A 20,874-nucleotide genomic window follows, 5' to 3' on the forward strand; every position below is an offset into this window, starting at 1 on the left:
TGCACAATGTTCATCACTGGACTAAATTTGACTGCTGTTATCATTGCTGTAATAATGTGGGTTGTGGAGGAAGTAACTCCGGCTCGAAACGTACTGACTGCTACTACTCCTGTCCCCACCGAACATTATTATTTGACTCTTCCCTATCGTGAAAAGAAGCACCGAATGTCATATCTCAATAACACTTTCATACAAATGTTGCATCATACTCCTAATGCTACGAAAACTACCAACTGCTGGGTATGTGGAGTGATGCCAGCCCATCAGAAGATGGGAAGAACACCTTTCATTCCCCTGCCATTCTCGCATAATGGCTCCTGCAGAGACTGGTTCGCACTGTTGTGGGCCTCTGAAATTAGTAAAAGTGCTCCAGCTGATGTAGGAGGACTCAATGCACAACTTAATAAAGTTTGTTACCCTGATGATGAAGGCCTCCCAAAAGCCAAATGAACACTCGAATGGCCACGGGTAACGGGCCTCCTGTTATCGCTGTTACTAGAGCCCAAGCAAATCTTTGTGTGAGCAGTTTTGGCAGTATCCCAATGTGAAAAAGTAACTGTACTACAGTATTGAATATCACTTGAACGAACAATAGCAGTTTTCTATCCTCACATAACACTTATTTCATTTGTGGAAGTAAAGGTTACTACCATCTACCAATCAAATAGTCTGGAATATGCTACGTGTCCTTCTTGCTTCCTCCTGTGTTCTTAGCACCTGCATCTTATCATAAAGATCAAAAATTGTTTAATAGCATTTCCTTGAACCGATTCAAATGAACTATAAATAATGATGAAGTGGATCAAACTGACCCTGTATTACAACAATATCTTGACTTTAATTTGGGACTCATTTTCTTTGTTGGTGTGGCTTTAAATAGCAGGAAAATACGACGCTTGACCCGAGTGGTAGAGGCTGTGACTAATCAAACAGCAATGGCTCTTGGAAATATTAGAGAAGAACTCCAAATTACGAGAATTGTGACTTTGCAAAATAGAATGGTGCTAGATGTCAAGTCAAAACGAGCTTTATTCGATTTTAGGCACATAAAAACATAAAAGCTAGATGTAATTTTAGCTGATCGTGGTGGAGCATGTCGCATTATCGGGAGTAGTTGCTGTGTGTTCATCCCTGACCACGACCCTTCTGTTTATGATGCCATTTCTAAAATGCATAAAATAGCCACTGAGATACATCAAGGCTCAAGAACATGGACTTGGACTGGATGGTTCTGGAACCTGTTTTCTGTATGGGGTTTGAAACTATTAGCGGCCTTATTTATAATTATTGCAATTATCTTCTCTTGTTGTTTCTGTATTCAATGTGGACCAATGCTCTGTTCTCTCTGTATTTCCACTTGTACTACTTGTTTACCATCTAAAACGAATGTCTCGAATGCAAAAGCCTGTTTAGCAATCGAATGAGAAATTTGTGAAATAATGCTAATTGAGATGCATGATGTATTTCACTCCCATTAGAAAGGACAAGAAAATGTCTTAGCTTATGCTAAAAGGGTCATCTGTGGAAAGGTGTAATATTTTACTTAGCATAAGCTACAGCCATTTTTAGGTCTCGCCTAGCGATGCAGCCCATGCGCTGCTCGCCTTTGCAAGATCTATTATTGTCGACTTCGTTGCAGAAGGGGGACAGGACATATGCATGCATACAAAGGACAGGAGTTGTGCACGCGTACGGCGGCATTAGCACAACTCAGAGGACAGGAGATGTACACGCGTACGGCTCGTGGGGCGTTATCTCACCTCCTGCTCGCTCGCACGTGTACAGTGGCGTTAGCACAACTCGGAGACACGCTTGCGCACGGACAGCGGCGTTAGCACAACTCGGAGGACAGGAGATGTGCATGCGTACGGCGCATGGCTTAATCACACCTCCTGCTCGCTCGCTGGCTCCCTGCCGCCCCTTATTCATTATTGTATAGCCATACACATGTCCTGTGATACTTTTATTCACTGTTCCACATGCTAATTTGGCCCGCATTGCAACTGCCCGCTTCGCGCTGAAGCCACGCCCCGCCATTCTGTGTCCATCACGAGTGTTTGAAGTGCAGTCTGCCCACTTCTTTTGGAATGCCTGGACATCTATTCCAGAGAATGTCAAGAACGTTATAAAGTTAAAGGACTTCGTATCCCGGCATATCATGCACAGCAAGCACCTTTGTAGTCTATCGCAAGCTTCTCAATAGGCTGTCGGGACATGTAGTTTCGAGCAAGTAATGAGCGATGGGACCACACATCCCCGTTATCCTGGCAGCGCCTGCGCTGCTCGTGCGTCCTGTTACACCGCCGCTGCTCAAGTGAAGATGGCGGACGAGGATGTGGAGGGTCCGCTGAGGAACGGGGAGGGCCCGCTGGTGCACACGGGGGAATGGGTGACGGGGGCCCTCGCGTAGTCCGCATCCTAAAGTCGGACTCGGGTTGCGGCTTCAATGTGCGCGGGCAGGTGAGCAAGGGCAGCCAGCTGCAGAGCATTAGAGGAGAGCTGTATGAGCCGCTCCAGCACGTTAGTGCCATTCTGCCAGGGGGTGCTGCCGACCGCGCTGGTGTCCGACGAGGAGACCGGATCCTGGAGGTGTAAGTACCGGAGAGACAACAGGCTGCCCTTTTCACTGTGCCATGTTTCCCCCACCGAGCACTGCTATGTTTTTCTGGACAGGGGAGAGGATTGGAGATTCTACTGCCCCCCTCAGAGCAGCCCCAAAATTGCTATTAGAATGCTACACAGCCCTTTCCAAACTATAGGGAAAGTGCTTGACCCTAGGGGTGCAAGTACCGGAGCTAGTAGTTCATCCTTAAAGTTCCCGCAGTACTGTGTGTTATTACTACACAGTAGAGATGTAACTGAGAAATCTCTTCATCATAGTACATGGAGGAGGGGGTCCTGGAAGCATGAGTCCTGAGATGACCTACCCAGTGCTTTAAATAGAATTATAGAAGTGCGGGGGCTTGCTATTTAGAGTGCTTTTTTGCTTCTTTTAAGTGCTAGTACTGTCCCGTTAAATGTATTGCAGCAGAAATATGTACTCTTCCTATCAACTTAAAGAGCCCATTTAAACCAATAGACCAACCTACATTGTGCCCACTCCCACCTGCCAGCGCAACATGAGTAAACTCGCAGCCTCGCAAAGCTGGGGTTCCAGTGGTTTGTGTCCTAGTACTCCCCAACCTTCCTCTGCTCATTCTCTTCTGTGGCACTATTTTTCCCCAAGCCTTTCCTGTACTGTGGCATCTGCAATGAACAACATCGCCAGGGCCGTACTTCCCTTGTATTGTTGTGTCTATAACTACTTGCCCGCCTCCTGCTCTACTGACCCTTTAACAACTTGCAGTTTAAGATATAGGACAACCAAACCAAATTGGTAAGACGGCACATGGCCCTAATGCCTTTTTTTAGTGTTTTTTTTTTTTTGCTGGCTTGTTAATGTTCACAGTGTCAAATGGCACTGGCGGGTCAAGATATTTTAAGCTAGTGACTTTTGTCATCAGTAGCAAGCCAGAGGTGATCAAGAACAGTTACCGAGTCAGGCGCCGTCCCCAATGCTTAATTTGTGAAATAAGTTCTAGGGCCCTTGTCTGGAGGCCACTGCAGTTTGCACCACCCATTGCCCCAGCCAGCATTTCCAGTGACCGTACCAACACAACAACTAACCATCACACTCCTACAATTGTGACAATTCGGATCGTTCCACGCCTCCAAAGTTAGGAGAATGCCTCAGGTGGCAGGTATTAGTCATTTTTAATGTGGCTTGGATCAATAAACAACTGTTGTGCTGAGCTCTAAACTAGACCGACAGCATCACCATGCATTGCACTGTCATAAGTGATGTTTTTGACAATTGAGTGCCAGTGCTCCGGACTGGAAACAACAGCCGTAAATTAAGCAAAGGTGGTCCCTGATGCAGCGTATTCTGCATATTTGTAGTATGGCCACTCTGCAAAAACTTTGTGTTACTGGTAGTGGAGAAATTGGCAAATGGCTTGGAGGCTTTTGTGGGTTTAGTTGACGTATTTTGTTACAGCTTGCATACTTTGGAAACCCAATTATTTTTTGTATAAGGTGTATTTCTAGAGCTCATGTTCACCTCTGAGTAGTCTCTTGGTGCTATTGACAGATAATGTATTATTACTACTCAGTGAATTGGTACCCATTTTTATCAACCTTAGAAGCATGAAAGACCGTGAATCTGCCAGGATTTGAACCTGGGGACATGAATTCAAACACGAATCGCTGTTTGCATGCATTAGTCAACTGACCTGGCTTGGCTGTGTTAGTAGCTTACATCCCAAAACTGAATTGTCTGTTGATGTTTACGGAACAGGGTTTTTTTTGCATGGTTTCTCAAAGTTGTGTGCTATTGACTTGAGAGGTTGTCATTCTTGGGATGCATACTTGTGACCCTTCCCTTAGCGTAAACCACAACTTTAATCAACCATTGTGTTGAGCTGTGTGTGTATTTAGTGTTATGTTTTTGTACCGGGACAGCGCCGCCCGCCCCCGGGGCCTGTGTTACTCTGTGGTAAACACAAAGCCGCCCATTGCCTGGCAACTCTGCGCACCCGACGCCTGGGCCCCTGGCCGCGCCTGTTTGTCTGCGCTCCAGCTGCCCTGCGTGACAGAGCCGCGTCCACCGTCCAGACCAATCCATTAGGGACGGGGAGATTAAGTAATTTGCCCAGAATAACAGGATGTTCAGCGTCGTTGCCGAGACTCAAACCCGGTTCCCCAGCTTCGAGATCCACCACTCTATCCCTAAGGCTACATACTCTGCTATTATACCAAACTGACCTGCAAAGGAGTTTTATTTGTTCTTCTCCTTCCACTCGTTTGAAAATATCTTAATTTTGTTTAAGCGAAACCCCTGACCAAAACTGCTCATTATCTTCAATATCATAATTCATCCAATTATACAACATTACTGGAGGAAAGGATAAAACAAATTATTCTGGGAGTGTTCCACACCACACCAGTAATGTCTAAAATCAAAATGCGAAAAATGTTTGTTTCACTCTTCTAAAACTGTGACGATATCTGACTCCAGCCTTACTATTTAAAGCTAGAAAGCAAATATTCAAAGATACCCTGTGCCATTAGCAAACAAGCATTTGCAATGCAATAGGTTTCGCATTTATGCAAGTTTGAGCTATGGGCATTGTACATGATGATGCCTTTCATTTATGTTTGGGTTTTAAAAAACATAAATAGAATGCATTGTCATTTACAATGCCAATAGCTAAAACTTGCGTAAATGCGAGACCTATTGCACTGCAAATGCTTATTACTGTGATGTCCATTTCGTTTCCTTCGTAATTCTTTTGTACTCTGCTGTTTGCCTTTTTACTCTGCTTGTGTCATCTATTTTAGTTGACCTCTTTTGACATGGCTCAGCAATGTACGTGCTGGGGGGTTTGTAGATGCTGGTGCACCTGGTCTTAGATGTTATCTGTTGACTGTTTACTGCTGCCATAAGCATTCCTGCTCCCCCTCCCTATTTGCTGACCAAGTGGTTATCCTTCTGCCCTTGTTTGCTGATAGCTATTCCTAAACGTGTTCTTTCCATATGTATCCACATGCTTACATTGCAGAAAAAGAGTATATAAAGACGATGGTCTGTGAGTTCAGGGTACTACCTCCTGCAGCATTTGAGAGTGTTGTGTGGACATGGTCCCACTCATGAGTGATTAATAAAATTAATTTATTTTATTTCAACTCCAGTACCGATCTCTATTTTGTTGGTCTTTGGTCCCATGGACAAGAGGGTGACCCTGCACCAGTGTGCTCACTTTTGGGTACATTTCCACACTACTTCCAGCGTTCCTCTCTTCTCCATACCACAAATCTGGCTTTTCACTACACTAGGGAACACTAATTGGTGTGTGTATGCTCCACCAAAAGGTATAATGGTTAGATAGAGAGACTCATGGTACACTTGTGGGATTGTTGAGAGTGTAAAGGAATCATGATGTTGGAGGTGATCTTATTGGGGTATCTGACCCAATTTTGAACAATATACTCTCTTGGCAGTAGGAAAACATTTATTAATAAATATTCCAATTAGTTGAGGGAAGACTAATATCCAAGGTATCATTTTTCGTCTAGCGAGCAAAAAAACAGCCATTTCTGTTTTAAGCAAGTTTTGTATGCTAAAAACGTACTCCAGGATGGTTCAAAATGTTCACATTTGAAATCCCCGATTGGGATTGTGACTCTGGCTAGCAAATCTCTCTTTCTCCCCTCTCCCACCCACCCCGCTCTCATACAAGTATATGTTGACATAGGCAGTGGGAGAGTTACAAATGCTACACAAACAATTAAAACATGATATTTTGTCTCCCTGTATGTGAAGGTCGTAAAAGCAAACAGCATTGTAGTGATAGGCGGTGGTGCTGCTGGTGTGGAGATGGCTGCTGATGTGAAAACGGATTATCCAGATAAAGAGGTATGTACTACTCACTTTGTTGTGCCCTTCATTACTATTTTTTGCAGTGTGCATGCTTATTTATTTTATTATTGTTGGTTTATATGGCTTCAAGAGCCACCACATGGCAGTTTCAGGTTACAATTCAACAATAATGGACTGTACTGCTCATAAACATAAGAACACAAAAGGAGGTTCTTTTGAATCCATGTTTGCAGTAGGCAATATCTACCGGTCAGGAGTATACATTTGCAGTATTAGACTTTCATAACATTTATTTGGGGCTTTTAGGACTCGTTAGACCCTGAGTTTTCACTGTTTGTCCCCATCCCCATAACTCCTCCGCATCTTAAAGATTGAAAAGGGAGAGCAAAGTCACAAGACAGGATATGAGTAGGAAGGAAAGAGTAGGATTCCTATCAAAATGGGTGTTGCTTCCCAAGAGAGGGTTAGGAGTAGTGATGAGATTGGACTGGAGAAAGGAGCATGTGAGGAAAGAGTAGAGACATATGTTTTAGGCAACTTCTGTTGCTGGAACAACCTCCCCGGATGGGTAGAGACATCACGCCTCTATTTAGAACTGTTTGGTGTAAAAAGGTGAAAGCGGGAGCCGCTCCATGCTATTGGCTGGAATAAAACACATGAAGCATAAAATTACGCTATGCTTTGATAAAAGTGATCTGTTTTAGCACAAGGGGAATGAGATGAAACTAAGACTGTTTAGATGTTTTATATAAGGCCATGCCCTTCTCCCACGGACTGGTTGAAACTGTGTGTCGACGTAAATCGTCAGCCGCCGTCACAGACCATTGGAGACAGGCAAACATAAATAGATGTAATTATTACCACGAAGATAAATATCTTAGACAAGTATAACTGTAAGTAGCCCAGCAAGAGCAATTTGTTATTAACTCAGTTCTTAAGCAGCGTCTGCTGGTTCCAGCTCACACACATAATCCTAAAGCACAATACGCCATCACACATAGAACCATGACAGGACGTAACATCATGGAGCAAATGCTATTCACAAATTATAACACATCTCTCTTCTAACAAACGTCCAAAAGAATGAACCTCACAGTCCAAAACAGAAGACGCCCCAATTCATACAACCATGCCAACCAATGTATTCCAAACACTCAAGTACAAAATGCCACTACCCAAAACTTTTAAAGCAACAGCACCGACTGCAACACAAACAGCCTCACCTTGCATAATTCTTGGATCAGGTCATAACATGTCTAGACCCATAGAAGATAGCCCCCCCTCCCCACCCCCGCCTTTAGTGAATCAACAAAACCACATCTCATTCATGCTCATCCCGCCCATTATAAACCTACAAGCACTGTCACAGCAGCATGGGGAATACACCCTATCGTACAGCCCCCTTGCATCCACCCTAGCCCCCAAGGAGGGTAGGAACCTGGGCACACTCAGTGACAGTTGCCACCTAAAGAAACGACCAGTGTCACAGTCACCCATGGAGCTCAACCTATAAACTTCCACCCCTACAAAACACTTACCAGATAAATATGCAATTTAACAAACCAACCTACGCTCACATTTTGGACATGCAACACACAGAGCCTGAGACTAAACCTTCCTAAGGTGACATCCATAATCCGTTGCCTAAATAAGTGCACAAAAGTACCAGAAATATGCACCAAACATAAATCTGCCCTACCACACTCAAACATAAGAAGCCATAACCCAGTGGAACATGAATAGTGTAAAAAGGTACCTTACTGTGGAAGTGGTAAGTACATCAATCCACACAGATTACACCAACAGATTACACCAACATCTAGTGGTAGAGTAGCATGCAACAAATTACAAACCTACTTATGTGCCAACATTGTGCACAAACAACTTTAACATGCAAGCATTGCAATAGTTGCAGCACAAGAAACGAGGCCAAAATAATCACAGCTCACACTTTACACCACCACTGTGTAAAGCACATTTAATCTGCCTGCCCAATCAACAGTTCTCTCTACAAATGAGCGTTTACTTACAAAAAAACAATTCTGTAACACCTTTTCCCAAAACTCTTAACCCATTAGAGGAAAACACCAATACATGAACATAATACATTTTCTATTATGTAACCTATTGATGTTATGGAGCATTTTTGTATTCTATTTTCCCCAAAGACAATATACAATACATCTAATTAAAGTATATAACATGGAAAAACAACAGTTGCATGAACCAGCATGTTTCTTATCTGGGTTCTATACAAAACAATATTAAATGTTTCATCAACTTTGACAAAGCACAGCCAGGCTTTCATCAATAGGAGAAATGCATTCTCCTGGCATCCTTTATCAATCAGCATCTCAAAAGTAGAAAAGATTTCAACATGGCTATCAAGTAAACAAAGTGTCAGGAGTAGCGGAAGCGATCTCAGACTAGTGATATCACATGCCATGCTTCCCAGATGACATTATATGTTCTTTCTCACTTATCTCTCTTTAGAGCCTGTATTACCTGTCTCCCACTTGTGCATCACTCCCTGATCTGTCTATTTACCTCGCCTTTGTCTCAAAATCACCTCTTCCCAGTCTCTTAAGCTCTCAGCTGTCGCATGTTTTTTTGCCTGTCTCTTTATCTGTCTCTACATCATTGCCTCACCCTCTTTCTCATTTGAGGTTTTTATCCCCTTTTCACCTGTCTCTACCATCTTTCTCAAAGTTTTCTCCAACTACAGTTTGCCTCTTCATCAGCTCTCTCACACACCCGCCCATCCCTCGCTCGCTGTCTCTCAGAATTGTCCCTTCCTGAGCTGTTCTTCTTGTGTTGTTCCTCTACTTCTGTCATCCATCTGTCTCTTTATCAGTTCTTTGTAACATCTGCCGTAACCTCTCTTTCTGTCCCTCCTAATGTCTTGTTCTCATCTGCTGTTATGGTCTGTCTTTCTCAACTCTTTCACGTCTGATTTCACTGTTGATGTCCTTGCTCTCCGCTGTCTCTATATTCCCTTACCCAAACATGCAAAAATACGCACACACCCGTCTTTCTCTCTCTGTCTCTGACCTGCAACTCTGCAATGTCTTCATCCAGTCTACCTTCTGTTTCCTCTAGGCCTCTTCCTCTATTCTCTCTCCCTCTACTCTCTTGCTGTTATGCTTGTTTCGTTACCTTCTACACAGGCTTACAGTCAGCCAATGTCAAGGAGTCACAGTTTGCCTAGTCCACCCCCCCCCCCCCAGCAAAATAAATGTATTATTTAAAAAGTTGTACTTTCTGCTGTCATCCTAATGCACGTTGTTTTTCATGTCTTCCTATGCTGACACGTTAGCTGAGGGGCACCTCAGAGGAGAATTCCCACGCGATACCAGGACTGCACTGGCCTTTTATTCCATTGGCATTGGTGCTGGAATAATTTTCAGAATGGGGGTGCTGCCATCTTGGTTACATCACTGAACTCCTAGGGGTTGTGAAAAATCCAAGCGTCACACAAACAAAAATAGTAGCCCATTCACCATGAGATTGTTGAGGGTGTAGTATGTAGCTGGTTTTTGCAAATCCGTACGAAAGCATGATGTGGTAGCACACTGTCATTGGCATTGAAATGGCCTCTTGAAATGACCACCAAATTTGCGTCAGGCATGTAGTTTTACTGATAAACCTATATGGTGCACAAGCAATAATGTGTGGAAATTGGGTTTCTATGAATGTTTATCATTTGTGTAACGGTCAAGTAAAATGTCTTTATTTGTTTGATCATATTAAAATATTTATTTCTACCACACTTCAGAATTACAAAAAATTATGTGCCTCTTGGTGCTATATCCTCAATGCTGTTATAGTGTGAAGTATTTGTACAGTTCAGTTAAAAGTATTTTCATTTGTTGTTGTTTTGGGAAACAAATGTGACCTCCTTTCATATTCCTTGTACCCCAGTAAAAGTGTCACATAGTTCAAATTACAAAGTCTTCTCAGTCTGCAGTCAGAGAAGTACAGAAAGGTAAACATCTGCCTCCATGTGGAAAGAATACGCAACAATTTGTCAGAAGACATAACCTAACCTCTATCTTCAAACGCACAGCAAATGTGACAAAACGTAAGCCCTCCTTATTACTTATTCGCCTGAACTAATGAAATGAAAATGAAATGAAATGTGACATTTATAAAGCACAAAGTGTCGCTCCCAGGGGAGCCTCCTGGCGCTACCAGATAATGAGCTTCAGCAGTGAAAAGTTAGGATCTAGATGAGTGCAAAGCAAGATTCATTGGATGTTCCATAGCTCCATGTCTTTAGGGCCTTCCTAAACTGCTCTTCAGATTCCATTGATCTTTATTTGTTTGTCATGAAGTTCCAAGCCCTTGCCCATAGCACAGTATCTGACTTCCCTCCCCTGGTTTTGAGTTTGAAGCCTGGCAATTTAAGAAGGTTTGCAGAAGTGGATCTAAGTGTCCTCATTGTCGTGTATGGTGTAAATCTTGTGGAGAGATATACTGGCTCTAATCGGCGAGTTGCTCTAAAGGTCGTGAGGAGAAGTTTGAATAAAATTATTTTGTGTAACGGGAGCCGGTGAAGGGTTTTCAGCGCCGCTGAGGCTGACGCCCAACAGGGGAGCTTTAAGACCAGTCAAGCTGCTGCATGTTGCACTACCTGTAGTGTCCTCAGGGTTGATTTGTTAACCCCTACCAGGAGGCTATTGCAGTAGTCTAGGCGTGAGAGTATTAAGGCGACTGCCACTGTTTTCCTTGCAGCAAGTGGAATCAGATCAAATAATTTATTAAAGGTTTTAATTAGGCCAAAGCATGTACCCACCACCTTAAGTGCGTGGTGTTTGAAGGAGAGGGAGGAATCAAACCATACCCCCAGGTTTTTTGCCACCTCCACAGTAGGTGGGGGGGCTGCTGCCTCTTCTGGCCACCAGTCCTTAGGTGAAAGGGATTATTTTTCCCTATCAGTAGGATTTCTGTCTTATCCGTATTGCAATGGAGGTGGTTGTTTTTCATCCATTTGATGACCGCCGTAAGACCGGCTTTGAAATTTTCTTCAGCTTCAGTGGAGTTTTTTTCAAGGGACAGGATTAGCTGAGTGTCATCAGCATAAGATGTTGTTTCAATCCCGTAAGCTGAAATGAGGGAGATAAGTGGGGCAATGTATATATTAAAGAGGAGTGGACTAAGTGAGGCACCCTGTGGGACACCCGTGGTGATGGTGCGTTCTGAGGAGAGAAAGGTGCCCATGGAGACTGCTTGCCTCCGATTCAACAGGAAGGATGTGATCCAGGCCAGTGCAATATTGGAAATGCAGCAGGATTTTAGTCTGGCTAGCAAGGTGTTATGAGAAATGGAGTCAAACGTGGCAGACAGATCCAAAAGGATCAGCACTGCCTTCTTGCCATTGTCTGTAATAAATTTCAGGGTGTCTGATATCTCCAGTAGCGCAGATTCCGTAGAATGTTTCAGGCGAAAGTCAGATTGACAAGGGTGGAAAATCGGAGCTGATTCAGAAAAATTGGAGTGTTCCTTATGGACCATTCTCTCTGTTATCTTACCTAGAATAGGTAGTAAGGATATGGGCCTCTAATTGGAAAGATTAGAAGGGTCTATAACTTGGTTTATCTTTAGTGGTTTTACAATGGCGAATTTCCATTCATCCGGCACAATGCCGGAGGATAGGGAGGAATTCACAATATTATTGACCATAGGATTCACTAAGTCAATGATATGATGTAATATCGTTGAGGGGCAGGCATCCAATGGCGAACCTGATGTACATGCTAAGATGGCTTCATGTGTCTGGGGTAAAGTAACAGTTTGAAAGGTTGAAGGACAGGCCTGCCTTGCCTATGATCCCGCTTATGTTCGTTAATAGGGTCAGGTGAGCTTGAAGTTCCAAAATCCTTTTGTATATTCTTGATCTTTTCCTCAAAATATGTTGCAATATCATTGCAAAGCATTTGAGAGGGAGGAATTTCTGAATGTAGAGCTTTGGGACCAATAAAAGGTTTTACAATTTCAAAAATCCTCTTTTTGGCTTTGCTTCACTATAGCTATTCTATCACCGAAGTACTCTTTTTTAGCTGATTTAATGGCCAAGTGATATTGTTTCCTGTAGGTTTTAGAAATATGTAAATTGGCTACTTCATATCCCCTTTTCCATCTACGTTCTAGTTGTTTACAATGTAGATGTTGTTGCGCTAGATCTTTCATGAACCAAGTATCGTTATGTAATTTTCTTTTACCCCTTCTGGTGGTGTGCTTTGAGGGAATGAATTCCTCACTTATAGCCGTCATCCAGATATGGAAACGGTGGGAATCCTCAGCTGGCTCACCAGTTAGGTATGGTACCTTATTCTTGGCAATTATGGGTAAGCTGGGGTTAGTGGCTAGCAGATGCCATTTACGCCTTGGCACCCCTGTGTTGCTGTTCATGGCTACGTGTTCTGACTTAGGTGTTGTGATAGTCAGAGGAATAAAATGGTGATCTGACCAGGCCTGCGGGATGGGGGCCTCTATCTGAAGTGAGGTGAGGTTGGAGCAGACTGCATCCAGCGTATGTCCTGCCCTGTATGTCCTGCCCTGTGTGTCGGCCCCTGAACTAATTGGTTCAGGCCCAGTGGAGTGACTGTTTCCAGAAAGGTGGTGACCCCCGGATTATTACTACATTCTAGGTGTAGGTTAATATCTCCGAGCAAGGCAAAGTTAGCGTATCTAAGCAGGGCTTGACTAAGGGTGTCCCCTAATGAGTCTAAAAAGGTACTGCTATTGCCTGGCAGGTGGTATAGTAACACTACAGAGAATGAGGATGATCCATTTATGGCATAGCAGAAGCCAAGGCTTTCCGCTCCCTTGAGCCCATGCAAATTAAAATTCTTCCATTGTAGAGTGTCTCTATGAATGATGGCCACTCCTCCCCCCCCCCCCCCCCCCCCACGACCTCTCTGTCTTTCCTACAGATGGTAAAATTAGGAGGCAAAGCAACTGCGATATCAGGATTGCAGTCATCTTTTAACCAGGTTTCGGTAATACATAGAAAGTCTAAATCATTGTCTATGATTAGCTCTCTAATGTCCAATGCATGTTTAACTAGGGAGCATGCATTAATGAATCCCCCCTTTATTACCGCCTGATGGTTAACTCCTTTGTCTTTTGCTGTTGTATGTTTAAGTTCAACAAATGGTACCTGTGCTTGACATTTCCAGCAGGTAGCAGGGCTTTTTCCACCTCCAGATAGTGTCCACACTGATTATTTGTGTTCAACTGTCTTAGGAGATACGGTGAAAATACTTTGTCTGCTTGAGAACCTGCCGCATGGCTGGCGCTGGACGCGTTCCGGACGCGGACGGGCGCCGACGGGCTTGCCTTTGGTGCGCTATTTCCTGATTTTGTAGTGTGGTGCCGGAGTTATTGTGGAGAGACGTTCTCCCTCCCAAGATGGCGCCCGTCAATGTCCAGGCGGAAGTGAGGGAAAAAGTAGCGTCAGAGCTCCCTCCACACAATCAGCAGAAGCTGTGGTGGACCGGGGAGCAGACGCAAAGAACAAGAGGTTTTCAAATGTAAGGGTACAATTCTAAGGTTACCCAAACCCTTCTAGTCCCCCAGTGTTACAATATTCAAATGCAGGCCGATTTCACATAGCGCGGAGCGGTAATGAAATAAAATACACAGCGCAGTGCGAAAAACTGAATGAAGTGACAAATATTAAAACAAATAAAATGAGCAGCGTAACTGGCTTCTAATGCCTGCCAGCATCGTTATTGCATGGGGGTGCTGCAGAGCCTATTTCTATTGGGCCTTTCTCCGGTGAGCTGGAGCCATTGGAGGTCTGTTTTGAAAGCGAAGGGAAGCTGTGGATACATCTTTCTCTTTCCTCAGAGTAACTGCAGCAGGCGCGGGAGGCTCCAAGAGACCGAAGGAGAGCAGGAAGGAGAGGGCAAGAGATCAGTGAGGGAGAATAGAGAGAAAGGAGGAGAAAGATTGGATTGATGCAATGAATGAAATTTCCCTAACTATTCTCCAGCATCCTTTTGCAGGTGACCCGGCACCACTACTGCAACCCTTCACAGAAAACTGCAATTGCACGGAGGTGATGGGGCCTGGGACAGGTTTTTGACTTTGGCGCACCTGGATGGATGGCAGGGACCCAGGAAATAGGCCTAATCCGCATGGTCTAAAAAATGGTAGAGCTGCTCAGCAGCTGGCCTATGTTGTGGCCAAGGGGGCTTGATTCAAGTGATTGCCCAAATAAGACAGCCTACCTAGGATGGAATGAGGCACATATGGAGGGACGGACTCTACACCACTGGGTTCACCATCCAAGGATACACAGTAAATGGAGCGGCCCTCTTGAAGATAACCGGCCATGTTAGGAGAAGTCAGCGGACATGACCTGTGGAAAAGGCCTTGTGGTGGCGCCGGCCAACCCAACCCAGAACATATGAAGGTACTGTCTGCAGAGCGGAGGCAAGTGGTGCCGTTGCACTAACCCGCCAGAACTGATGCACTGGCCGAGTGGCAGATCAGTGCGTGGTATGTGACATTGCCTCTGAAGAGGGCCTGAGAATCTCTGCAGCAGCTGGACTGTGCCTCATGGCACCACCGTTGAGCTGGTGGCAGGTGGAGGGTAACGCCATTGATTTGCATTGAACATGCAGCATTAAAATCTATGGGCTCCATAGCCATGGATTGCTGTCATCAGGCCTGCAGTGTGCTAAACCGACTCCCTCCCATCCAGCCCACCGCATCCTGGTCTGCTGCAGCATCGATTCACTGGGTGAGACCTGCAGCCCACCTACGTAGAGAGGACGTCCGTCTAGGGCACTCTATATGTAACACTGCCACTTCTGTGGCCATGAGGCAGGTGAATCTGTGGACCCCCTCCAGATCCACCTGTGGTCCCTACCCGCGACTGAACCTTTGTGCCATGGGTAGTGTGGGCTTTGCAATGCATCAGACTAGTTGCACAGACGCACCAACATAAATCAATGCTACACTTATGAGGAGGGATCGACCTGCCTATTCACAGTCGCAGACCAAAATCATTGGGTACTGACGCCATATTCCAAGCAATAGAAGCCTTCTGTACATTTCTTGATGCCGGGATAGGAAAGCTGGGTACGGACAAGAGCTACATATTGTGGTTGATAGAGTCTCCGAAACAGAACAGAACAGTGCTTTGCTGAGCTGGAAGATGTAGCCATAGAATTAAAATTCCTCGTACCCCGCTTCACGACACATTTAAAATGCTGGGGAAAGGAGTTGAAGATGCTGAAAACAGATCATGGAGAAACAGCCTAAAATTCATTGGGGGAGGAGGGGCTGTCGCACAAAAGTTTTCTGGAAACGTGGATTACTTCCTGGCTGCCACCTGACAAACTTTCAAACTGCTATATCCTGGATAATGCCTGCAGGGTGCCAACTCGATAGCCCCTTCCCAGCATTCCCCTCTTCCAGTCCCCTCATTTCCAAGGTCTTGAACTTTAGAGACAGGAAGGCAATCCTTTAGGGCTCAGGAACAGTGGAGAGACTGTCCTTCCAGTCTCCTTGGATTATGATCTTTACCGACTATACTCATTGGATCAAAAACAAAGAAAATCCTTTGATGCAGTCAAACAGAGGTTGCAGGCGATGAAACTTAAATGAATGCTAATTTTTCCAGCTAGACTCAAAAGTCCTCCATGGCTCTGGCTCCTTCTTGTTTGACACCCCATATACAGAAAGGGATTGGACAGCTGAAAAAAAAGGTTCAACTCAAAACCCCACTCTTTCTGTGGATGATCATGTGTGAGCCAGAGGTAGTGGAGGGCCTTCAGCAGAAGCAACGCAAGAAGGTGGAGGTGCTTCTGCCAGTGAAGGTACCACCCCCGGGATCACCAGACTCCTCTGAGACTGAAAGTAGTCACCTGCTGAGCGATACACAGGCAAGGAGTGCCCTGCTGCCAAGACCTTCCAGGTTCAGATTTTGCAACCAGAGAGAGTATCTTCTCCTAGACTGGGATGAGTCATTCATGAGTAAAACTGTCATATGCCATTCTTTACTAGCGAAAGATTGGTGGAATACCTGTCTGTACTCTCACCTTGTGTACCTTTACTTTTGCCATCAACAAGTTATCCTCATTTTCGTTAATGGGTAGGAGTGAGCTCTGCCGGTACCAAACTCATCAGTTTTCTTTGGTAAATGGGGTTTGTTAGGGTGACAGATGCTTCTGGGATGGAAGTGTGGGATCGAGTAGTTAGGGGTGATTGAGGTTAACAGACTGGTTATTTAGAGGTCTATTATGTTCTGTTCTTAATTACTGTGCTCACTTTTCCCGAGGTACTTGCACTATGGGTGCCGCTGCATAGGGTCAAACTGATTTCCCAGTTATCCTGGCCCACATGACTTCCTTTGGTGTCATGTCATGCAATGTCAGCTTCCTCAGTGATTGCACTAAGAGGATGCAGTGCTCAGATTTGCTAAGCGTCTGTCTGTGGCAGTGCTGTTCTTTCAGTAAACCCAATTCCTTGGTTTGCATTGCCCCGTCCTGGGCAGATTTGTGTATGCTACAGCAGTGGTTCCCAAACTTGTGACTCCTGAGGACCCCAATTGGTTCACCACTGGAAGCCGGGGACCCCCAGCAATCTGTATGATATAAATTTCAAACATTAAAAGAGCAATTCGAAAAAAATAAACACACATCTGCACACAAACCAAATACTTGAATTACTAAGGATTTTATATTGAAAGAGTTCTGCCAGGGCCTGAGTGGAAACCCAAAGCAGCCCTGGCAAATGTTTTCAAACCAGTCCCCATACAGTGCACACCAAGTGCAGTGAGTGAGCCTAACCACTACAAAGGGGGCTTTGGGAGGCTCTCTCCCCCAAGAAAATTTAGGATACAATGGTGCATTCAACAATACATTTATCACTATATATTGAATTGCATTAGCTTTTAAAGAATAGTAAATGATGACCTTACTATGCACCAGGATACAACAATCTTTGTTGGGGTTCTTCAATGATTCCCTTATTATCACCCTTCAACAGTGCCTCTCATTTCTCCATAGCACATCTGTCACATGTATTTCATTTGTTTTATAGCATCTCTCATACCATTGAAGGCTGTCAGAGCACATTTCATAACACATATATAGAGACAATGAATCATACTTGTAAATCAGTGTAGAGAAAATGTTACATAAGGCAAAGGGGACTACAAGGTGTAGGATTCACATGTCATTCATACTGGTAGGCATTTTTAAAGAGTGCTTGATCTGAAAAAGCACAAATTTAGGATTCGGAACATAACACAGTGGTTAGCATTGACTTTAACTATAAAAATGTATTTCCACCCAAATAAACCCCTTTAGCAGCATCAGGCAAATGGAAGACTGGGAACAAAACATAAGTTACTAACTTGTACCAAGCAGTGAGTAAGCAGCTCTTTGATGACAGTTTATAGGTCACTGTGCTGGATTAAGATTGTCTCTTATGAGCTGCAGAGTAACAAAAGAATCTCTGTGACAAAAGAAGTAACCCACTGACCTTTGCACATAAATTACTGTTTTTTAAAATGCATGGTATGCGTTCTTTGCAGCAGGCATATTAACCATCTGTGCTACATTAGATAAGTCAAAGCTCTCATCTCTCTCCAGCAGGTACATTATTCACTGGTGTTATCTTGACACATTTATTGTTGCTCGAAAACTGCTAATTCTACAAGGAACTTTGCAGTGTTTTTAAAACTGCTGCCTGCGGACCCCCTGGGAATGTGTCACGGACCTCTGGTGGTCCACGGACCCCAGTTTGGGAAACACTGTGCTACAGTATTCCATACTGGTAACGCGACATGCTCAAGGGAGGGGCAAAGCTATTTAACTACACAAAATCTTCCCCTGTCTGTCTCTCGGGTTGCTACTGATGTCTGAGGTAGGTTTATGGTGGTGGGAGTTTGGCTGGAAGGTAAGCAATATAACTTAATTGATGCATACATTCGCCCCGCAGCATTCAAAGTTTACCTATGATACCTCAAATCTCTGGTATTGGGACTACCACAAGACCTAACTATGATGGGTGGGATTTTAGCGAGGTATTTGATCCAGTGGGAGACTCAACTGGGACTAAATCCGCAAGGCCATATGGGTCTATTGTGTTGGCCGATTGAACAGTGTTCATAGGATTATGTGATGTACGGCGAATATGACTTCTCCGTGACAAACAAGACACCCATAACTCAGCTGGCCACAAAACCATATCTAGAATTTATTTCCTCTTTTTCCCAGCCTCTGTGCTGAGGGCATCCTACCAGAGGGATCTCTGACCACTCCCCAATACAGTGGTGTAACTAAACTTGAGATGGGACCCCCTCTAGACTCAAACAGAATCTCTCAGGCCAGGGTACTGTTCTTTTGGTGGTCCCCTGGAGCTCAGGCCACCACCCGCACCATGGGGGCTGCATGGGCCTTTGTTATGCCACTGCCCCAATATCAATTTAAATGGAAGCCTGAGGGCGAGTGGATCATCCCATTTGGTGTCTGACTGCTTTGTGCCTGGTTGACAGGACACAATTGCAATTTTTAGTGTAACAACAGGAAACCTATTTTGAGCTTAGCAAGGATTTAGTTGATTCCTAAGGAATGCCAGGGGCTGCAGGAAAGTCCACCTTGTGCTGCAAGACCAAAGCATTTTTTACGAAGGAAAAAATAGGAAAACAAGCATGTCACCAGTGTAGAGGCAAGAATTATCAAAGTTGAACGTGAGAATCTCACCAACCATGGAGAAGGGCTCCTGCTAGCGGCTGATAGGGCCTCCTTGCAACAACTTTACCTGGAGGAGCATGTGTTTAATGGTTAATAAAAAGAATAAAAATAAATAAAAAAATGTACCTGGAGGAAGCTATGCAGTGTTGGATTGCCTCAAACAGACAGGTCTACGAAAAGGGGGGACAAATCCGGGAAGTTGATATATTGTTAGGTAACTGGAGATGTCGCCTACCGGTGATCCCCAGCATAGACATTGCTAGCAAGTTTTCACATTGATATGTGTGACATTTCAATATTTTTAATATATTTATGAAAGACATTCTACTGCTAAATGTGTAACACTTCGAGTGACACTTTAAGCTGTGTTAATCTTGAAATATGTCTCTGGTTGGGTTCTTCCCCAAGGGGAGTGTTGGAGACTGCCTCAAGTACTGTATGTATATGTTGATTGTTTCCTGCTTGTGAAGTGCTGCAGCTGGGCACAGGGTTGGGCGTGATAGGGATTGTTCTTCATATCTTGTAGTTTAATTTACACTACGTATGTATCAATATACATTGACGAAAATAATAAACAATATTTCTGCAAAAGTTCACATTCTTATCATTGGAAACAGTGTCCTGTTATATCTCTTCCTTTAATATCAACCACCGGGGTAGCTCAAGGGGGGTTATAAGTCACTTCCCTTACCATTATCACTCGATGCTTGCTCACATAGTATCCTTAAATTTATATTTGCCTCTGCAAGTTCATATCTAATTACAAATATTTTACCTTGACTCAATTTATGAAGCCAGGAGATTGAAACAAAAAGGAAATACTTACATAAAAGTATTTAAAAATCAAAACTCTGTTGTCAGGCGTTATAAGAACAATTTATTTATCAATACAATTCTCACCTCTCCGAACTCCTACTCCAAACATTCAACAAAACTAGCAAGCCAGTTGTCTTTACATTAACAGTAATGCTGTTAGTATGCTGGTATGAAAATCTTGCCTGTGTTTTAATTGCCAAAGTTGATTCCATTTGTTTCAGACCCCAACACCCAGCACCCAACACCAAGCAAGGCCCAGGGGAATATGGCTTACCACAGCGAGTTCATACAACCCAAGTTAATCCTGTCTTCTCTCAACAGGTATCCATCAATTTGCCCATTGTGTCTAATATTGGAGCTATCAGTTTTTTGTTGGCCTCACCTAGATTTGTACAGTTATTAGTGTTCAAACAAAAGATACCTTGGTGTGAAATAATCCATCTTTTTATTGTGTTCCCCCTATTATGTATTTTGGACATCTGCCTTTTTTCCTTTTGTGTAACTACAACCAACTCTCTAGGCCCAGCCACATGTGATGGGTTTAAAGTATATGGGCCTGATTCACAAAGGTTGCTTAAACTTCAGACTAAGTTTACTCTTTAGTGTAAATTTACTAATTATGGTATTCACGAACTGCAAGTGTAAACTTACTACAAAAGTAAAAATTACGTCTCCACCCTCTGAATAATGCAGTTGTCTTACTCTTGTGGCTGTGGGTGTCTCCCCTCCCTAAATCGACCCTCCCCTCCCTAAACGCCTTTCTGACCCTCCCTAAACCATTTTTACTCCTCCATAATCCCAACTCCCTTTTGAGGTAACTATTACAAATTGCAGCAGTGAAAAAATCAACCCACACAATCCCACCCACAATCTGTGGTCAATGTAAAGATCGTAGAATCAATCTTAGAGGTGACAGTCGACACA

At 43.9% G+C, this 20,874-nt stretch overlaps 1 protein-coding gene across 1 annotated transcript in view; it reads left to right on the top strand.

Annotated features, from left to right (window-relative positions):
• Positions 1-20,874, top strand: part of AIFM2 (AIF family member 2, ferroptosis suppressor) — a 455,616-nt gene that overhangs the window by 141,706 nt on the left and 293,036 nt on the right. The window contains exon 5 of the mRNA XM_085603473.1: positions 6,362-6,454. Within this exon, the coding sequence (XP_085459599.1) occupies positions 6,362-6,454 (93 nt within the window). The remainder of the gene's footprint in view (positions 1-6,361; positions 6,455-20,874) is intronic.

This window comes from Triturus cristatus, chromosome 1_2, assembly GCF_964204655.1.
Source record: "Triturus cristatus chromosome 1_2, aTriCri1.1, whole genome shotgun sequence".
NCBI lineage: Eukaryota > Metazoa > Chordata > Amphibia > Caudata > Salamandridae > Triturus > Triturus cristatus.